General features: G+C 39.0%; 1 protein-coding gene across 3 annotated transcripts; it reads right to left on the reverse strand.

Moving 5' to 3' along the window:
- Nucleotides 1-3,381: 3,381 nt before the first annotated feature.
- PTGR2 (prostaglandin reductase 2) lies at nucleotides 3,382-17,819 on the reverse strand. 3 transcript variants are annotated; one of them, XR_009418605.1, is made up of 11 exons: nucleotides 17,758-17,819; nucleotides 12,753-12,821; nucleotides 11,460-11,578; nucleotides 10,240-10,431; nucleotides 9,148-9,318; nucleotides 7,949-8,158; nucleotides 7,422-7,543; nucleotides 6,109-6,196; nucleotides 5,989-6,013; nucleotides 5,352-5,391; nucleotides 3,382-4,182 (listed from the first exon to the last, which is right to left on the reverse strand). XR_009418605.1 is itself a non-coding variant. In XM_059474079.1 (10 exons), the coding sequence occupies exons 2-10, from the start codon at nucleotides 12,787-12,789 to the stop codon at nucleotides 4,118-4,120; spliced, it is 1,044 nt and encodes a 347-aa protein (XP_059330062.1). In that variant the 5' UTR covers nucleotides 12,790-12,821; nucleotides 17,758-17,818; the 3' UTR covers nucleotides 3,382-4,117. The 3 variants fall into 3 exon arrangements, 2 of the variants coding, with proteins under 2 accessions (XP_059330062.1, XP_059330063.1); XM_059474079.1 differs by lacking the exon at nucleotides 5,989-6,013 and having other exon boundaries at nucleotides 17,758-17,818; XM_059474080.1 differs by lacking the exons at nucleotides 5,989-6,013; nucleotides 17,758-17,819 and adding an exon at nucleotides 17,372-17,602.
- Nucleotides 17,820-18,582: the final 763 nt, after the last annotated feature.

An 18,582-nucleotide genomic window follows, 5' to 3' on the forward strand; every position in this document is an offset into this window, starting at 1 on the left:
AACAACAGCTACTATAAACTGCAGTAAGAAACATTTATGTCTGGGCTGGAAAGGTCTTTTCATGGTGTTGGTGACATTTTGCATGAAATCCTGACACGTAACTGTACAATTTAGCACTAAACACTAATAGGTGCTCTTATGAAAAACACCATGTTTTTCTCATTGTCAATGAAGAAGACAAAAAGGAGGACAAGAAACAAGATCAACTAAAAAAAGGGCAAAACTAAACCAACCCAAAAAAAAAACCAAAAAAAAAACAAACCAACAACAACAACAAAAAAAACAAAGTCAAAAACAACCAGGAAAGGGATGAAAATGGAAGGGAAAAAAGCAGAAAGGAAGAAAATGAAATATAGGGCAGACAACAGCAATACTTCAAGGTACAAAGGGAAATGGGATGGAAACGGAAATGCACAAGACTAATAAATAAGCAGAATATTGGCTTAACCAAAACTAAGGAAAAAAGGTGTCTCTGCCCAATACTGTTTACATTTTATTATCCTCTGCACATGTTTATTTATAAAGATTGTAGCTGAACTGCCTTACTGTGGTCACTATGCCACATGAAGGTAGACATGCATAAGGGCCCCTAACAACTGTAGGTCCATTTTGAAACCATAACAATGGGGGCTGGAGTAATAGAGCAGTGAAGAGTTCTCAGGAATAGAATGCTATGTGAAGAGGCCCAAGCAACAGAATACTATAAATCGTTATTTAGTTAACAACCAATTTTTCAGAGAGGCTCAAGCAGAAACTGTAACAGAATACAAGTTAAATAGCAATTTGTTAGCTGTTAGAAGGAAAATGTAACTTAGAATTACCTTTGATGACTGTAATACTCAGAGACATCTCCCCCCCACCCCACCCCAGAAAATTTAAATTTGTCTGTGTAAATGATAATACAATGCACAGCGCCCAGATTTGCACATGTGCATTAGGAATTTTGTCATAGGCATCAGTAATTAGCATGAGTGACTATTAGTCAGTATTTATATGACTCTTCCCTTAACACCTTTTTGAATAAAAGACTGTACTTTTTTCCTAGAAATTGTGCCAGGGCTCTGTGAGTTACAGGAGCTGCTGTTCCGTGTACATGGAAAAACTGCTGGATTATGCCAGAAAGTCAAGATGACCTAAAGAGATCAGTAGAGGAACAAAGAAACAAGGACCCCAGCCAATAGGTTCTAAGGGGCCCATCTTAAATCAAGAAGGTAAACAAGATGGTGAACTGCTTTGGCTCAGAAATGGTGTTCTTAGAGAAAAAGTAAATCTGGAAGTGCAAGCTCATGACCAGGGACTCAAGAAACCCACTGACTCAAAAGATGAGCAGTTATGCACACACAGACCTTGTTAGCAAATATGATGCCAGTCAATTATGAGTAAAAATGAGTATGTATTAGAGAGAGAGGCAAATGGACACATTCCAAGATGGCTTTGTGGAATTAATACCTAGCACCCAAACATGAAATAAACCAAGTATCTTGGCTCTGGGCCAGATACTGGCTTTACACTGCAGGTACTGAATCCTGTTTGAGGAACACCACCAGCTGTCTTGATGGAGATAAGAAACAGATGTATGAGTGTGCTTTTGGGAAAAGGAGAACAGCTTGACATAAAAAACACGGAATGCAATAAAGGGAAACTAAGACAATGAGATAAAAGGGAAGAGACTGATTATGATGCTGACATCTCAAGAGACAGAAATAATTACCATTTGCCCAGAGAGTTACAGGTCTTGCCTTATTGTTGTAAAATGTGAATTATGTAAAAATTCGCTTAAGAAAGGATGTTATTTGATATTTATATCTTTTCAAGCCTAATTAACAAGAAAGAAGATACAACCCACAAAGCAGGTAAGAGCTAACAAGCAAGTTGTAAGTGATGCCCAGGTGTTAAATACAAAGTACTTGTTGGCCTCCTTAAAGTTTAGGGCTTGATGTGCTTGACCTCAGGCCTAGTGGGAGGTTAGCAAAGCTTGGGAAGAATGTAGTACTGACAAAGGACACAAAGAATGCACAGTTTATAGGCCATAAGGACATCTGGAAGAACTCCCATGATAAGGAAGAAACTAATAAAGAACTCAGCAACTGTGCTGAAATTGGCTCTGACTGGATAAAGGTAATTCTGACACAGGCAGATCACAACCACCGAGTCAAGAAACCCACCAACCCAAAAGAAGTGAAAGACTGGGCATGTAGACTAATTACCATGAGAAGCAACCTCCAAAGCATACTGGATTTTTCTTACCAGTTATTTGTCACCCTTTGTTAAATGACACCTCTCACAGTGTCACCTCTCAAAATATATAATAGCTGAAGAACTACACTATTACAAATATTAAGAAATTAGGACAAGATGAAAAAAATCGTAGTTTCTATAACTGATGGCACTTAATTTAAAGAATCTTCTCCTTTTGGCTTTTTATTCTTAAGATGTGACATGAACCAGGATTCACACGTAAAGGAATACTTCTATGAGAATAGTAAACACTGGGGTTATCCGGGTGAGGTTTACTTTCACTGTCCCTATCTCTCTGTCTTAAAGCCATTTTGACTGATGTTGCTAGAGCCTGTACTGCCCTCCCCAGCTTACCCAACTACCAGAATGCTACTGCAATCAAGCTACCCTTATTATGGTAAGGAATCAGTATCTCAGCATGATCTCACTCTGAATCACCCCTCACATCACAGCCCTTAACAGACTGCTGACTTATGTGGATTATTACTAAGCAATTCCTATAAAATTAATACTGCTGGGAATATTATAATTTTATCATATTTTCTTCCAGTTGTAAAAAATAACCATCTAGAGGACAATTACTCATGAAAGGTATGTCAACTCATGGTGCCAGAGATGAACTCACTCTCAAGTAGCTCTTCAGCAAATATTGTGATATTTACTTCCTCAAGATTTGAATCAAAATTTGCAGGTTTTTTGTTGTTAATCAGTACCTATAGCTAGGCAGTTATGATTAAGCAATTGTAAGGTGAAACTTGTAGACATGGCTAATCCTTTGTTTTAAGGAAAAGGGAACACAATCCCAAAATAACTGGGCTGTCTGGATAAGAGCCCTTGGAGTGAAATCAGCAGGACTGAACAGTAACTGGGGGAAAGGTAGTCCTGGCAGGGGATAGAAACCACCAACCCCTCTCCACCAAGTTAAAACAAACAAATGAAATGGGGAGAAGAAGTGCACATGTGGAATAATTAGCATGAGAAGCAAGAGATAGAACTGGCAAATAAGGGTCTGAGTACTAATTAATGAAAAAGCTATATCAATTGTAACCAATGAATGCTGATGGCTTTGTTTGCTAAAATGTGCAAATGGTGTAAAGTTTTGATGGTGGTTGTTGGGATCGGCGGGAGAAATGCGGCATGCAATATGAGTGATCAGCAAATCTCAAACTTTATTGATAGGTACACATCTTTGTGTCACTGTTAATGAGGCTCATACATATTGCAAAGGCGAGGTACTTATCAGCCAACTACGCCTACTTCTGCATTCTTGTGGATATTTTATTGAAACTTTTCTTCATATTTCTGCCAAAGATGTTCTCCCCTATCCTGCTGTTGCACCAAGGGCACAATGTCCTTGCCTGTTATTGGACACTGACTACTGACTCCTATACTTGTCCCCTTCAAGCTTAACCAGTGGCATTATGTCGACGTGACCTTTCTCACCTAACCAACTGTCCACAAAGCTCTCCACAGGTGATGAGCCAGACTTTTGTGAGTTGCTCCCCAATTTTCTAGTTTGTACAGAATACAATAAAGAAATAGGAATTCCTCACCTTGGTGTGTCAAGTGCTGTCACACACCAACCAGGTGATAAGCCTATGCTTGGGACAACACAGAATGTTCTTTTAAACCACACCCATTAAATATTTGCAACTGTAGGTTGCAACTGTCAAAATCATGTCAAGAACTTATTACTCAATTTGAGTATCAATTATTGCATTGCTGTTTCCAGTTCAATTTAATTTATTAGCATCCCAAAATCTCGCTTTCAGTACATAGAGAACAACTTAACGGTTTATTTAAGAAATGGAAATTAGTAAGTAAAAACTTGCCCACTGTTAGAGACCGAATGCAATTATTTTTCTCCAACCAATGACTTTTACTTCGAAATTGAGACGATCTGTTTTCCAATATTGCCTCCGTTCATCATGGACTGGAAAGCAGCTTCAAGAGAAATAATGAAGTAAGTTTATGCCAAGCAAAACAAGCCAAGTAGCTTTCAAAAAAGAAACCAAAAATGGTAGAAGCAAATGTATTAAGCAGCTCCCAAAAAAGGTGACACACCACTTAGGACCGAATCATATTTATCCTTAATTATGTGTTAAATTATGAAGGAGATGAAACAAAAAAAGCTAGCCTGTAATAAACTGCTAAGGGCAGCTTTGTGTAACAATTTAAAAAGAATTATTTGTAAGCAACAGTTTGATGCTACATAAGACATGATTGGACAGCTCACAAATGCTGTAGGTCACAAACATATACGAAAGAAAATGTTTATAAATATTGTACAGTAGTGGGAGAAGCTGGTACAAAAGAATCTCTGAGTAAACAAAGTATGAAGGTCAAATATATCAGTCATATATCATACTAAGTTACTTCAAAATACATATGTATACCAGTAAGGAGGAATTAGCAATGACTAGAATAAATTGAAATCTAGGAGATTTAGTTATTATTTAATTCTACTAGTTTTCAATCTTGTGGGACTAATGGCTAAAGGGACTAATCACACTCTTCCCTCTTCCTTGAAGGGGACACATTTTTAATACACATCACATGGTTCATATTACCAGATTCCCTTCACTTTTGTATTTCCTTTGTTACAGATACTTTGAACAAACTACAGAACATTTTGTTCTATTAAAAGAAATTAATTTTTACTTTCTTTAGTAAGATGCTTTGTCCTTTCTTCTGTATACTTTTAATTTTTTTTTGTTAGCAAATATAATAACTTGTTAGATATTGTGTTTTTAAAGTATAAATTCAAGGATTTAAAAAACCATTTCCTTATACACAAGTTCAAAGAAAGGGGCAGCACTTTAAACCTCTAAGATTAGGATGATTATCACCAGCTGCTAAGATAGCAGTCTAAGAATAAATTCTCCTCAGTACTAAAACAACAACAACAATAAAATCTAAATTTATATTAAATTATTTTTAAATATACAATATTTCTCTTACAGAACATTTTAATAGTAAGTGAAAAATTATTGTAACAAAAATAATGTTTTTGATAAAATACAAAAATCTAAACTGACAAATGGAACAAAGTTAACCTCTGTCATGGTATATAATCAGGTCATTATTCTTCAAAAATGATGTAAATATCTTACCACCCATGCTTGCTAAGCCTTCTACCACAGTCTCTCTGACCTGTCAATGCAAACAAGAGGAGCATTTCACATTTCTTAGAAACATGCCAAGAAACTGCCATAGAAACCACCCAAATCTAAAGACTTCTCTCGCTACAGTGGACAGGGCTTTGTTTGGACCAGATTCTTTCATCAAGAGAGCCGTGAATATTTTCTGATAAATTTGCAGGTGGGTTAATTCTTCAATCAGATCCCTGCCCCTACCAAAATTTAGTGTCTTGCTATTTTTCCTGGAAAATTACTGATCACTTGAAGAACCAAAAACTAATTCAGACAGACCTCACACGGAAGGCACAGTTAAGCATATGCTCATTACAAAGTAATAAATGGTGATTATAAAGCTTGAAGTAAAATTTCCAACAAGATCCTCAAAAGCTTTCAGGACACTTAATTTAGCAGGTATTTGAAAGTACTTTTTAAAAATACTTTTGGAAGTCTGAATCTTTAAGTAAAAAAGCACTTCCACCCTATGCTGAAATAAAGAACACAGACACGAGCAGCATGTAATCAGAGAAGTCAGTCATACTACAGTCAGACCATTCTCAGCAAGTACCTTTTAAAAAACAGTGCTACCTAATAAGCTTTCAATTATACTTACACATTTTTTAAAGGTCTGTTCAATCCTGAGGCACAGTAAGAGAGCCAGAGACAAAGAAATTAGTCCTCTTGTAGTAGGAGATAGTATCAAAGGCCATAGACTAAACCTAGAAGTTCTCACCTTCAGTTTACCCTCTTGGATCCACTGGCAGAGTTGTAATACACTAGCTTCTTGTTTGTCCATGTAGTTCAACACCAAGAATCTTTCCCTGTGAAAGAAAAGAATGAGCTTTAGTTTAAGAAGCTTTGATCAATGTCCTTGAAAATCTTTTCAGAAAACAGCCTTGATGAAACTGAAGGGTTACGAGCACAAATTATAAAGCAATGTAGCTCAGGGCCTTGCTAGTTTGTTGTGACAACTTCCTGCAGTGGGAGCTTGACAGTAACATCAGTCTTACCAAGATTTCTTCAAGTATCAGATAGAAGAGTAATAAAAATCAAGTAGTAAAGTAGTATCACCAGAATAAGTAAATATCCATAAAATGTGAGCAAATTACTATTATTTTTTACATTTTCTTTTTCTTTTTTTTCAGTGGTAGGGAGAATAATTAGTGAACCTGCAACCAGATGGTGAGACTAACTTAACTTTCAGGTTCCCCACAATTTTGCATATCCTGCTGTCATGGCTTTCCATAGCAATTGAGAAATGGAAATTATCATCAAAAATGATAATTACTTGTAGGGACCTATTGACTAAATTTTCCACTGCATTCTACTACACATGGTGTATTTTACTAATTTTATCCATTGTTTTACAAGGGCAGACAACTGTAACAGGGACAAGGAAAGATTTTAATTAGGAGAGATGAATTGATTTGCACAGAAATCAAGTCTCCCAAATGTCCTGCAATGCAATGACTGAAAAAATCCAAGACTCTCCTCCTAATCTCTGCCTTAGCTCCATCTGAACCCTAAGAGGAAATTCAGCAATTCCCAGAGTCAGAACATAATAAAAATGTTCTACCCATATATATCTGTCACACCTACAGTTCCATTATCTAATAAACCCCCAAATACTAAAAATGTAACTTCAGTAAAATCACTGCATCAGCTGCATCCTTATGCCTGAACTACAACATTTTGAGAGAAGGCACTTTGCAAAACTTCTGAGAACAGAACTATGGCAACACCTTCCCTTGTCCTAAAGAATTGTCAGGGATTAAAGGACTGAATCAAGCAACCTCAAACAAAATGTAACAAATTATATCATATATTATATGATTCTATATAAAAACATCCTTTCCCATTTTTTATGCTGATAAAGACAAATGTAAGAGAAAAGATCTAATGATACCATGATTATATTTTCCTTTTTAGGCATGGCAACATTCTGTTCCAATTACAAGTAGCTACTGCAGATTACAGACTACTGTCCAAACACCATATGAACAATCTACCTGGAACCTGGTCACAAGTTCTGGAGGAGAACTGTACCTTGTGATGTTCTTTTCTTTCTGTATTTTTTCTGTGTCAGGAGGCAGTGGAGGGGGATAAGGCACGTCTTTGTTATACTGAGAAATCTGTCCACACAGGATGATATGACTGTTCTGATTCATCTGTTTAGGACAGCATAAAGTGAGAAAAATGGCATTCCTCAGTCTCAGAAACTAAATTTTTCAGATGCAATAGATGTTATTGCAAAATTTTCATTAGCCACATTTCCTGTAAGAGTTGCATGCAGTCCCATAGAATCTATGACAACATTAAAATAGGTAAAAATGCAAGGTAATAGTGGGTAAATAACTGCTATTCAGGCTAGTGTAATTTAAAAAGGCACAAAATAGAAGGAATATAGGAAATTATTATCTTGCTGTGGGCCCCCAGAATCAGCACCTGAAGTCGATTACTGAAGTGGAAAGCTGTGCTGTATTACAGGCTGGACTCCAGTATGAGTTAATTGAAAGCTGAGCATGCAGACATTGGAGAATAACTAGAATAAACCTGACAGCTGGAATAATCACCTGACTTATAACTGTATCACTGATGTCACCACCAACATTGTCAAAGTAAACATCCACACCACCTGGGCAGAGTTCACGTAGCTGTTTTGCCACATCCCCCTTCTTGTAATTGATAGCAGCATCAAACCCCATTTCTTGGACCAAAATGGAGCACTTTTCATCTGTGCCAGCAATCCCCACGACTCTAGAGCAGCCCTCCAGACGGCCAATCTGCAGGCACACAGTTAAAAAAAACTAAACCAAACAAACCAACCAAAAACCCCAAACACAAATTAGATCATCCATCTGCATAAAAGTACCAGTGGAAGAAAGGGGGTCCTAAGGGGTGTTACAGTTATTCCCATCCCACTAAACCCCTGGCAGCAAACACTCCCATCTCATGTGACACAACCACTTCTTGTCACTCTCTCCTCACAACTACACACAGGGCACAATCAAAATTTACCATCTTTTCAAACCCACTGAGTGCAGACTATGTTTGTGGAATCAACAATGACTGCCAGTACTGGAGAACCAAATATAGTAGAAAATGACCATCTGCCGAGTACCATAACATAACTAATAAAAGGAAAAAAAATTAGACAATAATTGATTTAAATACAACCTTCATAGATTTGCTCATGCATTGTTTCTTCATAGCTTCTCTTTATTAGTAGGTCTAAAGTTTGCTTAATATCAATTTTGTTTGTATATATATATATATATAGAGAGAGAGAGAGAGATATTTGTAGATAAGCACATACACACCACAAACAGGTTCTGCAAAGCAGAGGAGGATAAAAGGACTGTAAATCTCAAAACACAAAGGATGTCATGGAACACAGCACAAAGGCTTTACCACATTACTATTTTCTAATAGAGAAAAAAAATGGAAGTCCCCAGTCAATAGTGTTGGGATGGCAGGCTACCATATAAATGTATAATAAATACATGTATATATACACCATCTAGTTTACTTGTGCTAGCAACAAGTAATCACCACCATCTTTGTTCTCCTCTCCCTATTTCATGAAACTTGATTTTCACATGTCAAGTCTTTCACACTGAGAGCGTGTGCCAAATCTGTGAAACTGGCCGGTCCCACAGGATGATATCTGCTCACGTTTACAAAGATTTTATCCGTATATTTAATAAGCAGCATGTTTCAGAAGAGCAAACTTGCTAACAGAGTATGTTTGCATGCCCTAAGCTGCACCTACCTGGCCGGCCAAAGAGCCGCAGGCACCGGCCGCCCCGCTCACCACCATGGTCTGATTTGCACCCGCGGCCACATGTCCCTTCTCCCTGATTCCCAACAGGGCCGTCAGTCCCGTGATGCCAGCGGCACCCAGGAAGTAGGAAAGGCGTCCATTTACAAGCTGTGGCTCCAGCTAGGGAACAGAAAGTAGGTAGGAGGTCATTTGTTTCTAAGGTGAGGTTCTGCTCTTAAGATTGCCTGAGGGTAGAAAACTAATTCAGGATATTTACCAGGCAAGGTAAAACTGGTAGGGATGAGCTATCTCTAAACAAGTCTGTACAAAAATGTTATGTCTCTGTGGTTTTAGAAAAAGTTTTTCAGCAAAGTAACTCACAAAAACTTAAATTATGGAAGTGTTAAAAAACAGTTGGGAGATATGAAGTTTCCAACAATGGTGAACTATCTCCATGCTAGCCTAAAAGGAAAAAATGCACCATTTAATCAAATATGGTGTTTGCAGATCAGTAACAGAGGGTCCTAAAGGAAGGAGTTTATTGGAAAGTATAAATTCTCAAACTACAGTAATTTTCTGTGATGAGAGAACAATCAACACAATATCCCTAACGCACTGAAACCTCTCCACTTCCAAATTAATACTAAATACCCTTTCTTATGTGAATGTAAAACCTGAGGTAAAAGCTTTTACTAACATAAGTTAGAAAAATAGATTAAATATACCTAAAGTCTTTCATGTGTTACAGTTACACTCTCATGAAGAAGTTCTATTAGAATTAAAATAATTAAGAGAATTATTTATTGGAGTAGCTTCAGGGATTTTTTTTTAAATAACAATTAAAATAATACTGGCCTTAATATATTAAGGTTAATATATTAACCGGCAAAATTGTTATTAAAAAAAAATACATAAATCTTGGCACCTATGAGTTGATCAGCCTTTTGAGAACTGATTGCTTCAATAAGTATGTTTCTTTTGCACAAAAAAAAATAGCGTCATTAGCAGCTATTTAGGGGGAAAAAATAGAAGTTTGGGGGGGGAAAAAAGGATTTAGGAAAAAAACAGTCACAGACCACCTGGGCTTTGCATTTCTATTACCTTTTGCAGCGAGTCTCCATCAAGAATTGCTGCTGTCTGCCAGGGCCAAGTGAAGGAGGTTACAAAGTCTCCTTTAGCAAGGTTATGGTGCCGGCTCTCCTCCACCACCCCGATGCCCCCACCGTCAGCAACTTCAGACAGCTGCCAGGGCCGCAGGTAATCTGAGCCCGTGTCCTCATTCATTCGGCAGCGCTGAAAGACAAGGCTCTAATGAAAGGCTCTGGTGGAACATAGCTGGTTTACCAGTTCAAGCTGGGTGGGGGACAAAGATGGGTTCTGAACTTCAAACACAAAGGGCTACTCAAAAATCTCTCAACAAGCCCCAAGTATTCATAATCTTTTCTTAGATCCCTCTTTCCCCTTGTTTGCTCAGTACAAAAGGAGGATGGACCATCCTGATCTCCATCAGTGTTACCAAAGCCAACACATTCTATAGATGGTGGCTCAAAAGCACTAGCACAACTGACAATGACTGGCTTGGGTCTGATGAGAACCCTACAAATGCCATTCCTCAACTGAAGGAATCCTAGAAATGCAGGACTGAAAAAGAATGCCCACAAGTCATTTAGTCTACACCTGCGCACTGAAGAGCAGTCAAGTATATGTAGACCACCCCTGACAGAGATCTGTTTAATGAAACATCTTGAAATGGGACACATTTTCTTTCCAGTTTCCCATGTAGCTACAGCCAGTATTTCAAGATTCTTAAACTTTTTCTTAATTCTCAACCTAAATGTACTTTCTTGAAATCTAGACTGGTTTTTTTTTCTTCTACTATTACCATCTATGGAGGGAATAAATCATCAGAATTCTCTGTATAGCAGAATTTTACAGACTGTATCTGTCTGGTTCTTCCTCTACCTTCACTTCCATTTCAACCCACAATTCTCTCAACCACATGATTTCTGTAATTTTGCATGACTGGAAAAAAAGAATACAAAAAAGGCTAAGTTCAGAAAAAAATGATCCAAACAAATCTGTAATGGCTTACAGTCTCTTCCTGGTCCAATGAAGTCATATTCCTATATATACATATCCCAAACATATTAATGCCAAATTCCTTCCCGATATAACTCCGTCAGAATGAATACAATTACTATGTTACACTAGATACATATTTGTTCTGTAATTGGTAACTTTGGTGTTAAACCTCATGACAGGTAAAGAGTTGAAGGTACTTAAAAGAACAATTCTGGCTTAGCTCTGAGTCCATCACCTACCATGTAGGGGTCCACTGAGAGATAGAGAGTTTTAACACGCACTTGTCCCGCTTGGACTGTGTCTGCTATTGTACTTTGCTCCAGTCGGAAGTTTTCAGCCACTGGCACTCCATTCTTACCTACAGTTATATTAGAATTTAACAAATAAATCAATCAATGTAGAACTTTCCTTAACCAACAGAGGAAGGCCTTTTTTTAAGGTAGCCCTTTTTAGGATAAATTAGGTGGAATATTTACTCAGGTGTAAAACTAGAACCAACTACTCTCACCCTTCTGCCTCTTCCGACTCAAGTGAGACTGAGGGAATACAGAAGCCACTACACATGCACATTCTGCAAGGGCATCCCTTCATAGAGACTTCCTTACACTAAAGCTTCCCAGAAACATCCATAAAATTGTGGCAAGGACCCCAGAACTGGAGGCTTTATCTTCAGGTTGGTACCACATGCAGCAGGTCAATCAGCCAACTGGAACCACCAGTGCTGAGACAGCCAGACAGCCTTGCCTATTTTAGGTCAGAGTGACTGCACAGCTAGAGCAGGCTCCTGCTGCACCCTTTGAAAGACTTAATTGCAGGTCACACAATAGTTCTTAATACTTAAAACTATTTTAGCATTAAGCAGCATACAATACTCTCTCCAAAACTTAATGTCTTCTACACCAGATTTATGAACTCACTACTCAAAATACTGTGCTGATCCACAACAAGGCAAATGTGTAAACAAGAGAGTAAACAAAACCTCAACAGTGTAAACTTAAACACCAAACCCTTTGAAACATGAGAGGAGCAAAAGATTCAATATTTACTACAAGGAAACAAAAATTAATGGTAACCAAATATTTTAGACACCTCTTACAATGCAAAAAGAATAAATGTGAGAACTAAAAAGTCATGTGCCCTAATCTTTCTTCACTTTCAGCCTCCACACTTAAGAGTTTCCTCATATATTACATGTTAACCCTTTTTTTCTCACACAACAGTTTAGAAATCTACAGACTAAACAAATGCTGTTTGAATATATGTTACATTTTCAGTAGAAATGTATCTATACTAACACAATTTACATTTATTAATAAATGCAAATTTATTACAAATATATGTATTTATATTAATGGAAATCAATGCATTTATATATAAATAAATGCCCTTTAAATAAACTTTTTTGCTGCATACAATATTAAGATATATAAATGTCAATATCTCAAATTAGTGTCTGTTTCTACCCTCACCATTCTGGAGCATTAGGCAATCAGAACAAACACATTGCTTTTGTAGTGGAGAGAAATACATACCAGGCCGTGAATTCAGCACTACTCTTTGTATAATCATCTCTGCTTTTGCGGCAATTTCACACTGGATTTCTACAAAAGAAAATGTTGTTTGAAGGCTTGAAATATATATTTTTTAAAAAAAAAGAACATGAGGCCAAGTACTCAGTAATTTGGAAACTGGGGATGAAATACAGACCTCCCCAACTTCAGGATCAATGCCCAAGGAAGAATCATATAAACCAACCTCATATAAATCATATATCATATAAAGAATCATATAAACCAACCTCAATCATAACATAAACAAACATGTGAATAAGGAGTTTCCCTGTTTATCTTATTAAAGCTCTGATTTATACAATGTCACAGTAGCAACTATTGGAAAGAAGGAAAACTGTAATGCACCATGTTCCTTGTAGGACCATCACCAGCCCCTACCAGGCAGAAGGAGAGGTGTCTGATTAGCTTTCCTGTGCTGACTGAGAACAGCACTCTGTTCCCACCTATCAGACACAGAGGCACCTTTGCACACAAAGTCAGGTGCCACTCAATAAAAGGCAGACAGGCACAGCAGAATAGCAGTCTGCAGGTACATGATAAAAAGATATTGTTGTGTAAGATGTTTTGTAAGAAAAGGCAATTCTTTCTATTAGCAGTGCTCCAAGATGAGAAAGAATGAGATCATCACTCAATCTGTTCTACAGAAAGATTTGTCCCTGAATTTCAACAGTTTTAAAAGAGGATTGCAAATCTGTGATTTTGCACCTGTAAGACCCAAAGTTGTTAAGAGGAAATTACCCTGATTTAACAGGAGAAAAAACATGATCTCACATGCTTTCAGATCTAATACAAAATAAAAATGTGACTACTATTTTCAGCCAAGAGCCATAAATAACCAACCTCCATACGAACAAAGGACATTAAAGAATGAAACATGATAGCTAACATCTTTGTCATAATGTTTATTTTGCTGACAAGAACAGCAAATTGGAGTAAATCTAAAAGATGAGCCCAGAAAGAGTACATCATCACCACTTATCCGACATCCTTGTTCTCTGAACACTGCAAAATACAGAACCTTCTGTCTGTACTGCTACAGTGCTTACATAACAGCACTCACAAACCATCAAGAACTACAGTCTGGAATGCTACAAAACAACTAAAAAGTTATTAGGAGAAAAGGCGCATATCCCTGGCCATCCCTCCCATCTAAAACACACAGCTGACTCAAAACACAAGTATCTTGTTAAAGAAACAGATCAAGCTTTTATTGTGTTTGCACTTGAAAAGCTACTTATTTGAGAAAAGTTACTAAAAAGTGAACTTCTTTCCAGTATTTCAACACCTAAGGATGCTACAAGGAATGAATCTCAAATGTGTCTTTACAGCATCACAAAATGTTGAAAAACAAGCGACCTGCAGAGTTCTTTGGACAAAACAGGGTAAAACAATAGTCTACAACAAAAGGAAAAACCTCCACACTTTGATGAAATTGCTACTTACTGTTTATAGACAAAAATGAGCATTGAAAATTAAGGACTTAACAACTGAAAAGTGAAAGAGAAATCCATCTTTATACCCACACAGCTGATATAATCTCTAGAACATGAATAATGTAAAACTCTAACAGGAAGGATGGATTAAGAGAAAGTTTGGTAGGTTCAGCTATAGGCTTCCTGTGTGATCATGGGCCCATCTCTGTATTTATTTTACAGAATATTTTTCAGAACAAAACTCCAAATTCTTCCTGATAACATCTGCCCAAAAAAATTACATTCAAGTAGCACAACTATTATTCCCAGAGCAACTGATTTAGCATCTGAGAATTTCTGCTAATACAAGAAGCATTTATAAACTGTCAGATGTGCCCAGCGCAGTTTAAAAGGACAAGCCCACTCTAGTAAATGATTTGCACACATTTGCAACTCAGCTGAAGTTTATAACCACCGATCAAACTGCTCTGGGCACAAACAATGAGTTAAGAATGCAGTGAATATAAGCCAACAGCATCTGACATGAAATCTGGGCACATCACTCCTCGATACACAGCATCCACACCCATGGCTGAGGGTTTGAGCCTCTGTTTTTAAACCGCACAGAGCAGGCAGAATTGCTGTACAGCTCACGCCTTACAGAGCAGTCCACTGTCAAACCTCCATTTTTGTTAGCCTAAAACTAAATATGTGTATTATGCAAACACAAAGCCCCAATCTGAACAAGAGAGGATGAAGATAATTTTTATTGTGACTAACATACTCCTGAAATATCTGCTTTCTATGATTATACAGAGGGGGAAAAACCCAGTTATATAAAGAAAAAAAAAATTCCAAGATATTAATGTACTAAAAGGAAGACAAAGCAATACAGAGCAGCATAGATAGATATGAGTAGAAAAATTATCCAATGTAAGTTTAGACTACTTCTCTGAATGCCTGACATTTTGAAGGAACAAAAACTGTTTATTTCCCAATTTGTTTTCACAGCTTTTGTTTGAGGAGCCTGTGTACTGATTCAATTTGAAGATCTTCCAGATACTACGAGTGGGTGGACAAAAAGTGAAACTGGCAACTGAATTGTCTCCAATTCTGTGACAGCTGCCACAGCACACAACACTGCAGATGGACATTCACTTCTAAACAGGACTGCACCTACAGTGGAAGTCAGCAGCACCATTACACAAGCAAATGGTCACAGTAACACCATAACACAGTAAGAATCAAACTTTCCTCACACTGAAAACAATACAGAGGTGGCTAAAGAAAATAAGTAGAGGCACCATCTTTTAGCACTGTACAGCAAAGAAAACTTTTGGAAAAAGAGAACAGATTTCCTATAAAAAGCAAAATAAAGGCGATTTGTATCATATACACAATTCTTTTCAACACACACATAGTGCCAGTGTGCACGATGTTTTTGACTATTTTTTAAAAAGACAACACAATTATTATTTTTTAGCTTGTCCAGAAAAAAATCAATCTGAGTTGGTTTAACTCTTTAAATTAAATAGAGTAAAAATTCCAAGTTTTAACATCATTGTGCTAAGCCAATCACCTGATCCACCCTATGAGCAGATCAGGAGCATTAACCAGCACAACAGCAGCATCTTCAGGGGAGTCTCAAGCATGTTTCAGCCCAGTTTTACTTCTCCCCTTGCCTTTCTTTCCCCACTGTTTCAGAGACACGTGACAACTCCTTTCAAAAAGTTAAATAAATTCCTCAGTGCTAAAATGCTCCAGTTTGTTTGCCCTGGGCTTGGTTCCCAGAACTTCTTGTTTCTGTGACTGCCTATACTCTTTGCCAAAACAAGTCACCTGCTTCCAAGTTATTACAGCCCATGCCAGATGCAGTTCAGTTAAAAAGCAAAAGGAAGAACAGGTAGTCCTGTATCAGGCCCAGGCCACAAGGAGGAAGAAGGCAGGCATCTAAACAGAGAAAAAGATCTGGAAGTCCTCTGAAACTGTGATGTCAAAATGGCTGGAGCAAAGATCCTCAAAGGAAACTCAAGGAAAGAAATTTCAAGAATGACTCTGAAGGAGGAACATGCAGGAAGAAAAGATGGGAAGAGCTGGGACTAGGAATCAGTAAGGACAGAGGAACATGACAAGAACAGCAACTTAATGGCCAGTAAAACAGAGAAGGGCGAAACAGAAGGAGGAGAGAGAACTGAAGCAAGTGGGAACAATGAATGAGACAACCAAGCAAACTGAGGTGGGAATGACTGGCTAAAAAACAAGAAGAGACAACTGTAACTGGCAAGGTGAGGTAAATGGAAAAGCAAATGTAATGGATTAAGTATCAAAGTTTCCACCAGCTCCACTAAGGAGTCCTACATTTGATGAATGCTAATTAATGGTAAGCCAGAATCAATACCAACTGTCATGAATGGAGAAAAATACATGCCATAAAAAGCTAAGTACTTTTATGAATTGAACCAATAAACTTAGATTTCCTAATGTTACATGTTTCATCACTGAATTTTCTGATGAGAAGTCTCTCTCTCATAGTATTTTCTTCATGTGGATTTTCTGACACAGTCTAAGTGTTGAGGGCAGGCTCCAATCTTTCCTCCAAGAAGCAGATGAGAAAGAAAGACAATAGTATTAGGATCTTGATCCAGGCATCTCTTTTTTTTATATCCCCAAGAAGCCTAACATCTTTCAGCTTTTTATCAGATTTCACTGACCTACAAATCAAAAGTTCCAGTAAGCATACTCATTAATATCTACATACAATAGGACTGTATAAACTTTACTTTTTCAAATTCAGGTGCAAAAAAAAACCCTAAAAGCTTTTAGGTACCACATCTTGAAATTTTTTTTTCCCCACAAAGTAGTTGCACTGTGTTAGAGTTGCTGAAAACTGTTTAAAGTACCATATCTGTATATGGTCTATATACAAAAGGCCTATTCCTTCTTGGCAAAATTCCACGTAAGGAATGCAGATTGCTCCCATGGTGGCAGGAGCATCACCCGATGGGTTTTTTGAGAAGGCGACAATGCAGTTTGCAGGCTCCGACGTGAGAGCCCCTCAGAGAGCCTAGTGACTACCCAGGCTGTCAGGTACGCCCAAAGACCAAGGCAGAAAGCAGCGCTGCCAGAGGTGGAAGAGCCCTGGAGAGAGCCCTGCAGACGGGTCATTACCAGATTCGGAAGCCGCAGACAGAGCAGCCCAGGAGAGAACCCAGAGGCAGCACAGGGAGCTCAGTCCTACAGGCTGGTCCGGGGCTGCGGGGGCTCCGCTCCTCTCCCCAGGAACGCCTCCACCGCCCCGGGACGCGCTTTGATCAGAGGGCTCAGTAAAGGCCGATTCCAGCTCTCGTTCCAGGGACCGGGAAATGCTAGCAGCCTCTCCCAACCTCTTCTGCACCTGTGCTCCCACCTGCCCCGCAGCCAGAAGGTGCTAATGCCTGAGGATACGACTCCTGGGAAGGGGAGTACGAGCTCTACCAAGCACCCGGCCCCCAGGCCGAAGTGCGGCTCGCGCCCGGCACCGCTGCATCCCCTCAGCGCCCGCAGCCCCCGCTCACCTTGAGCCGACCCGAGCGCCCCAGACCGCCCGGCCCAGCCCCGCGCGCACGCGCGCCGACCTTAAACAGGGAAACGCCGGGGAGGCCCAGCCTTAAAGCGGCGATGGCCCGAGCCCGGCTACGGCGGTGTGAGGCGCTGTGGTAGGATGTCCCCTGAATCGCACAATCACACAGAATCATTAAGGTTGGAAAAGGCCTCTAAGAGCATCGAGACTAACCTTTCACTGAGCACCCTGTCTACTAGACAGGACACTAAGTGCCACATACGGCTCATTGAACGCCTTCAGGGAATGCAAGTCCACCCTTTCCCCAGGCAGCCAGATTCCAGTTAATGCTTAATAAACCATTCAGTGAAGAAATTCTTCGTAATGTCCAACCTGAACCTTCTCTGGCATAGCTTGAGGCCATCTCCTCTTGTCCCGTTTCTAGCTGCCTGGGAGAAGAGACCAATCCTCATGCAACTACAATCTCCTTCCAGGTAATTGTAGATAGCAATAAAGTTCTCCATCCACCGAGTCTGCTTTTCCTCAGGATAAACTCCCCCAGCTCCCTCAGCCACTCATCACACCTGTGCTCCAGACCCTTCACCACCTCCATGGCCCTTCTCTGGATCTGTTCCAGCATCTCAAAGTCTTTTTTGTTGTGACGAGCCCAAAACTGGGCACAGAAATCAAGGTGCGGCATTGCCAGTGCTGAGTGCAGGGGCACAATCCCTGCCCTGCTCCTGCTGGCCACACTGCTGCTGACACACACCAGGATGCCACTGGCCTCCCTGGCCAGCTGGGCACACAGTGGCTGATGTTCCTTCCACTGCCAACCAGCATC

This window comes from Ammospiza nelsoni, chromosome 6 (assembly GCF_027579445.1).
Source record: "Ammospiza nelsoni isolate bAmmNel1 chromosome 6, bAmmNel1.pri, whole genome shotgun sequence".
Lineage (NCBI taxonomy): Eukaryota > Metazoa > Chordata > Aves > Passeriformes > Passerellidae > Ammospiza > Ammospiza nelsoni.

Coding starts and splice junctions, on each gene's coding strand:
- PTGR2 (XM_059474079.1), bottom strand. CDS start 12,789: ATGATTATACAAAGAGTAGTGCTGAATTCACGGCCTG. Junction 9,319..10,239: donor ATGGAGACTCGCTGCAAAAG/GTAATAGAAATG, acceptor TCTGTTCCCTAG/CTGGAGCCACAGCTTGTAAA. Junction 4,183..5,351: donor AGGCTTAGCAAGCATGGGTG/GTAAGATATTTA, acceptor TTTCTCTTGAAG/CTGCTTTCCAGTCCATGATG.